Source organism: Trichosurus vulpecula, chromosome 6 (genome assembly GCF_011100635.1).
Source record: "Trichosurus vulpecula isolate mTriVul1 chromosome 6, mTriVul1.pri, whole genome shotgun sequence".
Lineage (NCBI taxonomy): Eukaryota > Metazoa > Chordata > Mammalia > Diprotodontia > Phalangeridae > Trichosurus > Trichosurus vulpecula.
Genome location: NC_050578.1, coordinates 241,904,125 through 241,917,348, shown reverse-complemented (window position 1 = coordinate 241,917,348; position 13,224 = coordinate 241,904,125). Strand labels below are relative to the sequence as shown.

General features: G+C 41.0%; 1 protein-coding gene and 1 pseudogene across 1 annotated transcript in view; one reads left to right on the top strand and one right to left on the bottom strand.

Annotated features, from left to right (window-relative positions):
* MPPED2 (metallophosphoesterase domain containing 2) overlaps window positions 1–13,224 on the top strand; it is a 205,191-nt gene that overhangs the window by 103,383 nt on the left and 88,584 nt on the right. The window contains exon 4 of the mRNA XM_036762297.1: window positions 8,795–9,020. Coding sequence (XP_036618192.1) covers window positions 8,795–9,020 — 226 coding nt within the window. The remainder of the gene's footprint in view (window positions 1–8,794; window positions 9,021–13,224) is intronic.
* Window positions 2,763–2,859, bottom strand: LOC118855623 (annotated as a pseudogene).

The window sequence follows — 13,224 nt, the reverse complement described above, 5'->3', positions numbered from 1 at the left end:
TTTTATACCTATTTTCTGGAGGAGGAAACCGAGGCAGATAATGGTTAAGTGGTTTGCCCAGGGTCACACAGCAAGTATGTAAGGCTACATTTGAACTCAGATCTTCCTGACTCCCAGTCCAGCATAATATCTATGCCATCCAGCTTCTCCTACCTCAAGGCAGAGTGGAACCTGTTTCCCACAATGGCATAAGGAGAAAGATGTTAGTAGTTGACTATATGAATCACACAGGGGTTGAGAGAATCAAACAATTAGCAAGCATTTATTAAGTACCTACTATGCATTGTGTGCTGTGCTATAAAAATGCTGGAAATATAGACAAAGGTGAAATGGTCCTTGCCCTCAAAGAACTTATTTTCTGATAGGGAACATTATAGAAGGTTGGCAAGGTGCTTCACATAGGCTGTCTAATTGGAGCCCTGTGAGATGAGAATGACAGGCAATTTTGTCCCCATTTTATAGAGGAAGTAGCTGAGTCTCGAGAGCGCTGAGGTCCCCTAGTCATCACACAGAGCAGGCTGCAGAAGCCAATTTCAAGTCAAGTTATCCCTTAGCTATAAGAATAATCTTAGTTCAGGCTGATAGAGAGTTTTTAAGACTTGCAAAGGACTTTTTACATATATGATACTGTCAATGAAACAATTCTGTGAAATAGATGGATTATCATCCCCACTTAACCAAAGATGAAACAAGCTCAGAGAATGATTTGCTCAGAGCTAGCAAATTTCAGAGGTGGGATTTGAACTTAGGTCTTTCCTGGACTCTTCTGTCCAGCTTTCTTTCTCCTATTCTCCAGTTCTTACAACATAAGCTTGTTCATGATAGTCTATCAATGGAGAGGCAACATGTAGCGGATTTGAAGTCAGGAAGAATTCTGCCTCAGACACTTGTTGATTGTTCCAAGTGTCTGAGTTAAGTCACTTGCATTCTCTCAGCCTCGGTTTCTTCATCTGGAAAATGGAGGGGGTAGTGATAGAACCCACCCTGTAGGGTTGTTGTGTAAATCAAATGAGACATACGTGATCTGGATCAAGTGACCTGGAAGCCTTGAAGGCTATATTAATGGTAACTGTTGTCACTATGTCACTGGAGGTGTCCCATTTGAGGGGCTGTGATTCAATCTTAGCATGTCTGATCTGAGTAAAGATAAGTTGCACCAGGGGTTGGTTCTCGTATATTTTCTTTATGAATTATTTTTAATACCATGTATACTTTCCCCCTGAGGCGCTGATACAAGGTGTTGAGCCCAAAGGTTAGGGACCCTGCCTTTGAGTCCTCAGTCTCACATGAGACATTTCCCAGTCTTCCTTGAGTGGATGATCATGGCTCGGGGTGTTTTATGGGAGCCTAGGGAGGGAGCTGTTAGCCAGAAGTGCAGGGTCATTGACCCACTTGGTTTCCTTGGTTCCCTTTCTCATTTTATGATTCAAGGAGGAGGTGAAATCTCCAAATCCGTCACCCTAATAAAAGTGGAAGGTTTCCTCCCACCGTGGTTTTCCTTCCATTCCCTCCTGTTTGCATTTGGGCTTCTCATTCCTCTGCAGTGATTACTGGACCCTAGGGGCTTTAATCTTTGTTTTTGCAGAAATGAATTGGGAGTCGGCAGTCACTTAGTCATGTGTGTGAGCTGCGCTTGGGAGATTGCCAGTCACAGGTGTGGGCGGTAGGGTCTGAACGCTGCAGCTCCCAGCATCCACAGGGGTCATCCTCAAACAGAGAGTCTGTCCGGATGCCTCATTTTCTCATGGTGCATTGAAAAATGGGAAGTGAAAGGGAAGGCCCATCTGTCCACAAATACCAAAGGGAGGAGCAGGTTTCCAGAAGCGAATAATGTGAGAGGCAGCAGACATTGGTTTGGTGGCTAGACTTGACCCCATCACCTTTGGCTCCTGTGAAACATGGGAGAGTACTGGATTTAGATCCAGTGCGATCCACTCCCTCGGCCGGCCTCAGTTTCCTCATCTGTAAAATGAGGCGCTTGGACCACATGACTGCAAAATTCCCTTCTGGCTCTAGGACTATGATACTAAAACATTTGTCCTAAAGAGAGTCAGCATAGTATGTGGAACAGAAGGCTGAAATTGGAGTCAGGACTACCTGGGCTGGGGTCCTGCCTTATCCTCATGCTAATGATTACTAACTGAGTGACCCCAGGCAGGTCACTTAACCTCCACCTGCCCCCTTTTCCAGCAGTCTCAGATCTGAATTCCAATGGGATTCTAACACTTTCTGTTTTGCTCCTGTGGCCATGTGATGCCATTTAGATTTGTGTACATTTCTAAACAAAAACTTTTTTTTTTCTCATACAGTATAAAGAATCTAGGTCAGAGGATCTGGGCTCAAATGATAGCTTTGCTAGTTACTACCAGTGTGACCTTGGTCAAGTAACTGAATTATCTCCCACCCTCGGTTTCCTCATCACTAAAAATGGGGGGGGGGTGTTGAAGTCAGAGGAACCGAGTTCAAATTCTGATAATAACTTCTATGACTTTGTGGGCAACTCATTTAACTTTTCCAGCCCTGTTTCTTCAGCTGTAAAATGAGGAGGAGGCTGAACTAAATGACTTTGAAGGTTATCTTCTAGCTTTAAATTTGTCATCCTATGACTACATGACCTCCCTTCTCATTCTGATTATGAGATCTTAGGAAATTAAACATAATCAACATATACTCTACCTAAAGCCCTCAGCAATTTTTTTCTTTTTTTCCTCCACTTAATAGTATTTTATTTTTTCCAATTATATAAAAAGATACTTTTCAACAAAAAAATATAGAATTTGCACGTCATCCTTGCAGAGGGCCATACTAATTGTCTCTGGATCGTTCCAGTTTTAGTATATGTGCTGCGGAAGCAAGCACAGCAAAGTTTTCTAGAACAGATTTTGTCCCACTAGGCTGTGTTGGTAAGGAAGGCTTACATAAGTGGATCAGGGAAGGCCTCCTGGAGGAAGTGCCGTTTAAGCTGGGACTGGAAAGGTTGGTCTTACTACAGGAATTGGGACTTAATGCAGTATCTAAGCATTTAATTTAAATGACCAAACCTCTCTATTAGGTGCGTGCCAGCTGAAGAACCCTGCTTGAAGTTCTGGGCCTGTGCCAAAATGAAGATCTTGCTGGCTTGAAACCTGTGTTGATTATTCCTTTCCAGACTAGGAATCAGGTTTTATAATGCTCTTAGGTTGTTTCTTTTTTGGCATGATGGCCACGCTTTGCATCGCCTTTCTGCATTTTGAAGACCGAGGTTATATTATTTTGCTTTCCTGAGGATTTTCTTGGAGAATAACAAAAAAGGTCCAAAGTATTAAACAGCCAGCCTATTATCTATGGACCAACAACTGACTTCTCGGGTGGGTAGAGGTTGAGAGATGGTAGAAAAGCGGGGAGAATGACACAACCCGAGTATTGTTTTGTCTAGGTTCATGGATGTGTTTCCATAATCATTGTTTTGCCATTGCTGGTAAAATGCGTCTCTTTAGGACTTCGCTCTGCAGTCCCACTTACATAAAATGCCAGGCTGAGTTCCTGGAATATCCTGCCTGATATAAACCGTTCCCAAAGGGCCACCCCAACGTAACCTTGGGATGTATTTTCCTTTGGCCTTCAGAGTCACAGTTCACCTCAGTTTTCCATCCTGCTGTCCCAGTTAGAATAACTAACCCAGGCCCTACATTTTGGATTTTTTAATAAAACTGCAGCCAATCGCTTTATATGTCCTGGACTGAATAAAATAGAGGCAATTTGGTGGGGTGGGAGGATACTTTATAGGAAGATTGGTAAATCTGGAGGCTGAGGGAGGGCACAGACCACGGTTTAGATGCCGCCTTAGTCACTTACTAATTTTGTTGTCCTTGGCAAGCTATTTAGCCTGTCTGGGCCTTAGTTTCCTCATCTATATGGTGGTGGTAATAATGTTGATAATAATGATAGCATTTTATGTTTGCAAAGTTATATCTGTATATATATGTATATAAAAGTTATATATGTATATAAACTTATTAAATTCTTGACAACATTGAAGGTCACTTCCAGCTCTAAATTTTTGATCCTCTAATTCTTTTTGACCTGGCCATTAAAAAAAGTAACATGGAATTTACATATTAGTATATTTACCGTTTGACCCTGTACCTTCCTCCCCAACCCTTATTAATCTTATCTAGAGACCAGAGGAAAACAAATAAAATATTATCTAGCGACTGGATATTTGTGAGTTGCTCTGTCTCCACTTTATTAACATAAAGGTTGGCAGATTATACACGAAAGGTCATCATGGCAAAAACACGTCAGACTATTTCATAACTTGGATGACAGAGGGAGGACATCAGAGCTAGTTTTGGCTTCTCTGAAAGCGAAGGAGCCTGCAAGTGTTGGGCAGATAACCTTGCCTGTTTCTAATTTGATGTAATCCAACAACTATTTAATAAGGGCCTACTGTATACCATGCACTTCCAGCTGTTGCACATACAGAGATGGAAATGAATCAGTTTCTGCCTTCAAAGAGCTTACATTCATGTTTTTGGGAGTAAATCTTTTCTATGGTTTCTCATTCATACAACTTGCCCAAAAGCAGATTTAGGAGAAAAGGAGAACTTGGAAAATCACATTTTCCTTCTTTATTCCTCTGAGGCTTGGGAGACAATGTCATTTAATTGGTAGACCTCTGTGATTCTTCCTGGCAGTGTGACCCTGGGAAAGTCATGTGATGTCTGAGTTTAAGGGTTTTTCATCTGCAAAATGCCAATAGTAATACCTGTGGTCCTTACCTCATAGCATTATGGTGTGGTTCAAGTGAGATAATGTAGGGGATGCAATCTGAAAATGTTAAAGTTCTGTTTAAATGCCAGTTTCATTATTGTGCTTTCCAAATAGGGATTGTTAGTTATTGTCAGGCTTCCATTTTTGAGTTGGCTTGGAAGAAAATCTCTTTTCTTTCCAGTGCTTCAATCCTTGCCCAACCTCCCTGAAACATCCTTTAAAAAAGAGAGGAGAACCTTTAAAAAAATATGAAAGTGAAGTCAAATCATTCTGTGAGGGCTGTGGTACATGGTGATGAAAGCATCTTACAGACGGTCCATCCCCATGAATGATTAAAGAGAACTGAAGCATGTTCGGCATGATTTATAAAAGTGGTCAGTCAAGGATTGCAGGAAAACAGGGCCCTTCTTGTAACTGATTGCGATCCAGGCTAACATTCTCTTCAGCATGATCTACAAGGCACTGTGGCATGCCTTTGGTGCAGAGAGGGAGTAGGTAAATGGCTTCTCTTAATGAATAGCATCCAACCAATGTCCCTGAGCTTGGGGCTCTGGTTTGTCGAACAGCCTCGTTGGGTAGGCTGGGAATTTGTAGCGCCATTTGATTACTTTGCAACACATCCTTCATCTGCCCTGTGAGCACAGTGAAGAAAAAAAAAGTAGGATGTCCTCGTCATTCTACTCCTGTAGCGCGAAACACATATAACTCGTCTTGTTGCTGTAAGCTAGTAAGATTTGCTTAAATTGCTTTGCTGGTTATCGGCCCAAATGTATAGCCGATTCTCAGCTTCACTTTCCCTTTTCTTTGAGCTGGGGGCTGTTTATTGAAGCCTTGAAAGTAGTTACTTGCTACGGGCTAGTAATCAGAGAGAATGGGTTGGTCTTTGCACCCTATGTGTGCCACACAGTGCCAGGCACATAGTAGGTGCTTAGGAAATATTTGTTGGCTGACTAATTAGTAGTTTAGAAAAGCCCATTAAATCTTTTTTTTTTTTCCCAAATAAGTCCTATTTCAAGAAGCAATATGGCATAGTAGAATATTGTCTGGCTTTGGAATCAAGAAAACCTGAGTTGAAGTGTTGCTTCTGACAAGCACTAGCCATGCGACATTTAACCTTTCAGCATCCCTGGGCAATTCACTGAGACTGTAAGCTATAGTTGAATTGCAGATATGCATTATTGCAGGGAATTTCCAAATGAGGTGTTCCATACATGGGGAAACCACAAGTCTGAGCTGGCAATAAACAAATGAATGAATGGATAAGGTTTATTGGTGCCTTTTATTTTAATATCATGGTCCTTTGCTGATGGTAACCCCAATCAACCTACCTACCAACCACCACCGTCCATTATAACAGAGAAAAACATTTAAGCAAAACAAAACCAGAAACCATCTGCAGACTTGCTGCTTGTATATGCAATATACAGCCTCCATAATTCCACACCTCTTTGCTCATTCATTGTCTGTCCTCCTGAACCAAGACAGAGCATTATGACTACTCAGAGTTCAAATTTCTTCTAATATTTTTCTCATTGGCATTATTCTGGTCTTGCCCATTTAATTTCCTTCACTGGTTTTGTGATGCAGGAGGGACACTGCCTCCAACATTTTTTTTTCTTTTTCTTTTTTCCCCTCTCTGCTTGCCAAGTGGCTTTCTGTGAAACCCCTTTCCACCCTCTTTGTTTTCCCTTTACCGCCATAGTGTAATTTCACTCTTTCCTTCCTTTTGAGATAAACACCACTCCCATCCCCCTTCCCCCCCAAAAAAATAACTAAATGAAAAACCAACAAAAACCTAAAGAAAACCACTACCACTTGCGGAGTTAACCCGATAGCCTGACAATCACTTCAGCATGAGCCGATCATTTTGCCATGCGTGGCTGGAATGGTGAGGAAATGGGACACTTGGTCATTGACCGTGTGCTCTGTGGAGTTCCCACCCCTGAAATCTGAGCTGGCTGCTGACAAAATTTGGCCAAAAAACTCATTTTCACTTCCACGTTGAGCTTCGTTAGCTAAATCATGGATTTCTGGCTGGCTCACCAGGACCAAGCCTTATAAGAAGTAGATCCAATTTCCTGCTCGTGGTAATTTTAATACTTCCTGAAATAGCAGGAAACATTAATTTTGCATTGGGCCCAGGAGTCTTGCGAAGCAGGAATTGTAGGCACCAACTCTGTTTAAGAAAAAAAATTAAAATAAAACTAATGGCAGAGTGAGGACAAGGCTGGTGCCATAGGAGAGAGAAGGGTCTTGGTTTCAGAAGAGTGACAAATACCCCAGCACCTTCTCTCAGGTTTTTCTTTCCTGTAGCACCATAGCCAGTTATTAATATGTATGATGGGTATTTTGTTCAAACATTATAAATCTAGGCTGAGGTCTAGTGTTGGGGTTTTCCTTTATAGCTCTCATTCTTCTGCCCAGAATTATCTCATTTTGATCAGGAAACTTTGCATAAAAATCATACACAGAGCTCCAATTTCCATTCCATAAATATTAAAAGGGGGTTAAGTATTACAGTTTCTCTTTCAGGCCCCAGTGGGAGGAGGAAAGTTAGCCTTCTAATCAGGGCCCTATAATAATGTTCTTTTCATCCACAAACCAAAAGGTAAACAAAACATTGTTCTTTCCTTATAATATGGTAATACTTAGTGAAGTAAACCAAATATAATATAACAAAAGAAAATTCCTAGAGCATTTGATTGTTTTACCCATGATATGTGAAGTAGGTACCGAAATGAGCCATTCTACCTGTTATCTGAACTGTTGTGGATAACTGAGTGGGGGGGGGAGTGGTGTTAATCTTATTTTTATGGGTGCCTTGTTTTTATATCTCCATTTCAAGTAGAATCAACAGGTATTTATTAACACTTTCTATATGCAGACGCTGTGTTATTTCCAAATATACCTTGCTTTATTCTCCTCTGTAAGAAACCATCCTTTGTAACAAATATTTTAAAAAGAAAGAGAATTTTAATGTTTTGATTGATTTTCTTGATTTTTTTTTCCTTCTTACTCCTTAAAAATTTCTTTGTTATAAGGGATGACTCACTTGGGGAGGAGGAGGGGGAGTGATGGGGGTGGGAGGAGAAATATAGATGTAAAAAACAAAGATATCGATAAAATGTATAAAAAAGGGGAAAAATGAAAGATGAAAAATAATTGTCCAGTAAAACTAGCCAACACTTCACCCACCTCTGACCTTATCTGTAATCCCATAACTGTGCAAAAAATAGAAAAGAAAAGAAGTACCCTTTTCTCAACTGTTTTCTGGGACCAAGTTTGACATTATATTTACATAGAGTTCGGTTTCAGGTTTTCTGTTTTCTTTCCAGTAATATTACTGTCATTGTGTATATTGTTTCCTTGGTTTTGTTTATTTTCTGTTGTTTCAGTTCGTATAAATCTTTAGGAGACTTATTTTTTAAAAATCAACACACACCTCTCACTCTCTCTCTCTCTCTCTTTCTCTCTTTCTCTCTCTCTCTCCCTCTCACCGTAGACAGAATCAGCATTAAATGACCTCAAAAGTCCACCCTGAGACCAAGATTCTAGGATGGCTTTTATCAGACAATGGATAGGGACCTTGAAGATCCTCTTTTCCAACCCCTTCCTTTTATACAGAGGAAGAAACTGATTCCCAGGGAGGGCAAGTCATTTAACCAAAGTTACTCAGCTATTTGAGTGACAGAACCAGGGTTCTAACCCACGTCCTCCAACTTAGAGATTCTTCTACCATGCATACTGCTTCATTTACAGATTGTTTTTGTAATGATCAGAAAAGGGAGCTAGAATTAAAAAAAAAAACTTTTTGATGCCTTTTTGGGGGCTCCTAAAGGTTTTTTTTTTTAGTTGCTGTTGGGTCTCCATTTTGTTAGAAATAAATTTGAATTTCCCTGGAAAGGTAGATTAGCTTGTGCTTTTCATTCTTTCAGCTGGTTGTGCTGTTTGCTGATTGCCCCCAGCTCTACTATTGTATGTCTTGATGGCCGGCAAATGTGCTAATTAAATGCTCTCTCTTTTTTTTTCTCTCGGATTTCAGGAAGCCTGCCATATGAATATAAAATAGTGATTGCTGGGAATCATGAACTGACATTTGACAAGGAATTCATGGCTGACCTTGTTAAACAAGACTACTACCGTTTTCCTTCGGTGTCCAAATTGAAACCAGAGGACTTTGACAATGTTCAGTCGCTCCTGACAAACAGTATTTACTTGCAAGATTCGGAGGTAACAGTGAAAGGGTTCAGAATATACGGGGCTCCTTGGTAAGTGTTAATTTGAACATATTCTCCCTTCCCCACCCCCCTCCACCCTTCATTAGCTCAGCTATGAGAAGCTTGAGTCCCAGACTCTGGTGGTTTGGACGAGCCCAGGCTGTACTTTATAGGGCAAAGAGGAACTGTAGTTACTACTGTATCTTTTAATAAACTACATAGTGCTGTTGCTGGAGAACACCGAGGCCATTGTTTTAATTTATGAAGGAAAAGAGTTTATGTGGCAAGATCAGCACGATGGGGGCCCTGTCTGGGTGAATGGGTTTAGGCTTTGGTGAGTGGAAGAGGCAGATGGGGGCTCCAGTAAGATGGAGGTGATAGACTCCCCACCCAATCTGTTAAATGATTTGGTGGAAAGGTTGCCATATTCCCTTTCCTACAGTAGCTTCTTTTTCAATGAAGGTTGTTCTAGAAGGTCTGTATCAGTTGCCCTTACTCTTTCTGAGATTTATGTAATGTGAATAGAAAACCCCAAACCAAGACTGATGGCACCAGAAAGTCACCCTGGTAAACTTTCCAGGGCTCACTCAGCCTTTCCCAGATCCAGAGATGTGGGACCTGGCTTAGACATATAATTCCACTCTGCCCATGGGTACCTGCAGTTTGGTGGACCCTTCATGATTTGGGTGAGCCTCAAAAGGTTTGACATATTCCTTAGGTCAAATTCCAGAGTTTGGTTTGGTCCAGTGAACCTGAACCAGGCCCTAGAGCTGTGTTGAAATAGTATTGATAACAGAATTGGGGCTGGGAAGGTAAGCACCATCCTAGATCAATTTCTGCAGAACTGGGCTAACTGCATATAGTAGGGGAGTCATAATTATATCTATCTATCTATCTACCTATATCTATATATATGTGTGTATATATATATATATGTATGTGTGTATGTGTGTGTGTATGTGTGTGTGTGTGTATATATATATATATATATAGTGAATGAATGGATGATATTCTCCCCTAATCCAGGGGTTCATAACTCATCCGTATCCCTGGCACCTAGCATACAGTTGGTGCTTAATAAATGCTTGTTTATTGATTGATATTATTTTATTTGTAAAATATCAAGGAAGGCATAAATACAGTTATTATTATTGCTGTTTTGTTGCTATTATTAATCTTAATAGAGTTATTAGAACTGGGAGCAACACATAGTCCAACTTGTCTTTTTCCTGCTCTCCTAATGTCCTTCCATTTGTATTTGTCCAAAAATGGAGGATCACAGATTATCAAGGGACAGGAGACTGGGGAGCAAAAATGACCGCATTGAAGGACCACGCCAGCATGGTCTTTGCAGAAAGCTCCTGTGGGTTCTTCCTGAATTGTGAACCTAACAAACCTTCACATTTTTCAAAAGCTCTTGCTGGACTGGGGTTTTTACAGACTTTGATGCCAACTTATGAGAATTCCATTGTACGTTTTCTTTTAACCAAGAACATAGTTATTGGGAAAAGGGAAATTTTAGTTCTGTTGTTACTAAAAGGTACTCGGAAGGGAATCTGGGAATTTAGGTTGTAGTCCTGACTCTGCTACAAAACCTTTGTTGGGTTAAGTCAATTCATTTTTCTGGGTCTAGATTTTCCTCTCCTCTACAGTGAAGATATTGGAGCAGATGGTTTCAAAGTACATCAAAGGGTGTGTTAAAAAAGGTTTAACAACTGACTGCCCCCCCCAAAATAGGCAGGACATACTTTTAAGTTTAATCTCATTATTAACACTTTCTTAAGTCTAGAAAATAATAAAACAACAAATCAAGCCCTAATGTGTAGTTCGCCCATTTCTAAAATATAAATGTTTGCACCGAAAATTTAACAGTCAGCTCTCATTTAACACCACCCCCTCAAAGGGGAATGGGCAGCCATGGGAGACAGGTTCATATAGAGGCTGGATAACCATTTGGTTTGAGCTGGCTGCAGAGCACCCCTGCGTGTATCTTGAGAATTTCATGATTTGAACTTCTGTTGGATGTATGACTGAAGAAGAGAAGACTTTAGGGAGACAGGAGAGCAATCATGAAGTGTTTGAAAGGTTGTCTTGGGGAACTGGGCTTGTTCCACTTGGTGTTCTGTGGGACCATGGAGCAACGGAGAGGCAAGATGCAGAGACATGGCTTCAGGTTTGATACAAGGAAACACTCCCAATAATTAGAGCCATGCAGAAGGATAATGGGCAGCTGAGAGAAACACCGGGTTCAAATCGAGGCTGGAGGACCATCTGTTGGGTATAATGTAAGAGGGAATCTTTTTCAGATCCAGATTGGGCCAGATATGCACTGAGCTGCCTTCTCCCTCTGGGATTCTCTGAAATAGTACTTTCAGTCTCCCTAGGACCACAGCTGCTACCGGCTTTGTGGCCTTAGACAAGTCACTTGTGCTCTCTATGCCTCCATTTTCTATCTAAAAAATGGATATAATAATCCATGTTCTCTGTGAACTCAGAAGGTGGTGTAAGAATTGAAATCAGAGATTTGTATGCCCAAAAGCTTTGAAAAAGATCCCAGCTCCATATTATCTCCCAACTCAAATATGAAGTCCTCTGTTGGGGCAGCTAGGTGGCACAGTGGATAGAGCACTAGCCCTGGAAGTCAGGAGGACCTGAGTTCAAATTTGGTCTCGGACACTCACTAGCTGTGTGACCCTGGGCAAGTTGCTTAGCCTTGATTGCCTTCAAAAATAGAAGGGAAGGAAGGAAGGAGGGAAGGAAGGAAGGAAGGAAGGAAGGAAGGAAGGAAGGAAGGAAGGAAGGAAGGAAGGAAGAAAGAAAGAAAGAAAGAAAAGGCTGGAACTCAGTACAAATAACTGTATTGTTATTTGAAAGCAAATGTGTTGGGAGTGAAAACAGAAACAGAGCTACAGAATTATAAATATTAGTGTTAGAAGGGACCTTAGTTTAAATTCAACCTCAGTTACCTACTTGCTATGTGGCCATGGGCAAGACACAACCACTCTGAACCTCAGTTTCCCTATCTGTAAAATAATAGTCAATAATTGTACCTTTGGTGAAGAGTTGTAAAGATCAATTACAAATGTTGATGAAAAATTAAATTATATTCCCTCTGAGTGGCTGGAGTTTCTTTTCTGCAAACTTCACTGGGATGGCTTGATATGGAAGTGACCACTTTTCTCAGACTGGATGCTTTCCCCTCTTCAACTCACTGAAATTCACTTCTAGGTAAAGAAAAATCCTAACAGTTAGCATTTATACAACACTTTGAGACTTGCAAAGCACTTTTTTAAATGGTAGGTGCTATTATCATCCCCATTCTACAGATAAGGAAACTGAGGCAGTCAGAAGCTAAATGATTTGCCCAGGGCCCCTCAGCTAGTAAGTATCTGAGGCTGAATTTGAACTCACATTTTCCTAACCCCAGTTCCTTCACTCTTTCCATGGTGCCACCTAATGCCAACATCATCCCCTAAAGCTATGCCATTCTTAAAATGAGTGAGACTGATTTACATGCATTTCTGATGGTCTTTCCAGAGGAAAAGTTCTCATTTGCTGATCCAGCAAGTGGTTTTAATTTAAAAAGTGAGATCAAGCTCTGAATAACAGCTGTGATGCTGAGAGTTTCTAGCTTGTCAGAGGTTTCTTAGAAATAATTGTCTTCAGACTGGGGGAATAGTTATAACTCATGTGTTTAGAAAATGTAAATTGCCATTTGGTAGAGGTAGAGGAAAGAAAGATCAGCCCATATACATTACATGTTTATGACTTGTGGTGCATCTGAAAGCTTTCTAAAGACCTGGGAGATTTCCAGGAGTGCCTTCTAACTTACAATTTAGCAGAATTTTTATGTAGAAAATAACTTCGAACACACAGGAGCAGGCAGAGATGTTTGCATTTGGAGTGTGCTGTGGTGCATAGCAACTACCTCTGAGGTCCAGATAATTTGAGTTTAGCCTAATGGGTCTAGGAGAAGTACATGGTATTGACTGGAAGCTCTGAGTAGGAGGCCTGGCCCCTCAAGGTGAACAGAGACACCTTCTGAGGTCATGGCTTGACTGCTCCCACTATGGGGTCTACAGTCTAGTTCTGTGGCAATCCTGGCCATCTATTTCCCCTGCTGCTCTTTGAAGAGCCTTGAAAGACTGAAGAGGCAAGCCAGAATGCCTTCAGTTAGAGGCAAGTGGTCTGAATCTGGCTCATGTCTCTGGGTAACTCCAATGGAGTGCACACTCCTTGAGGGTAACTAATAGTT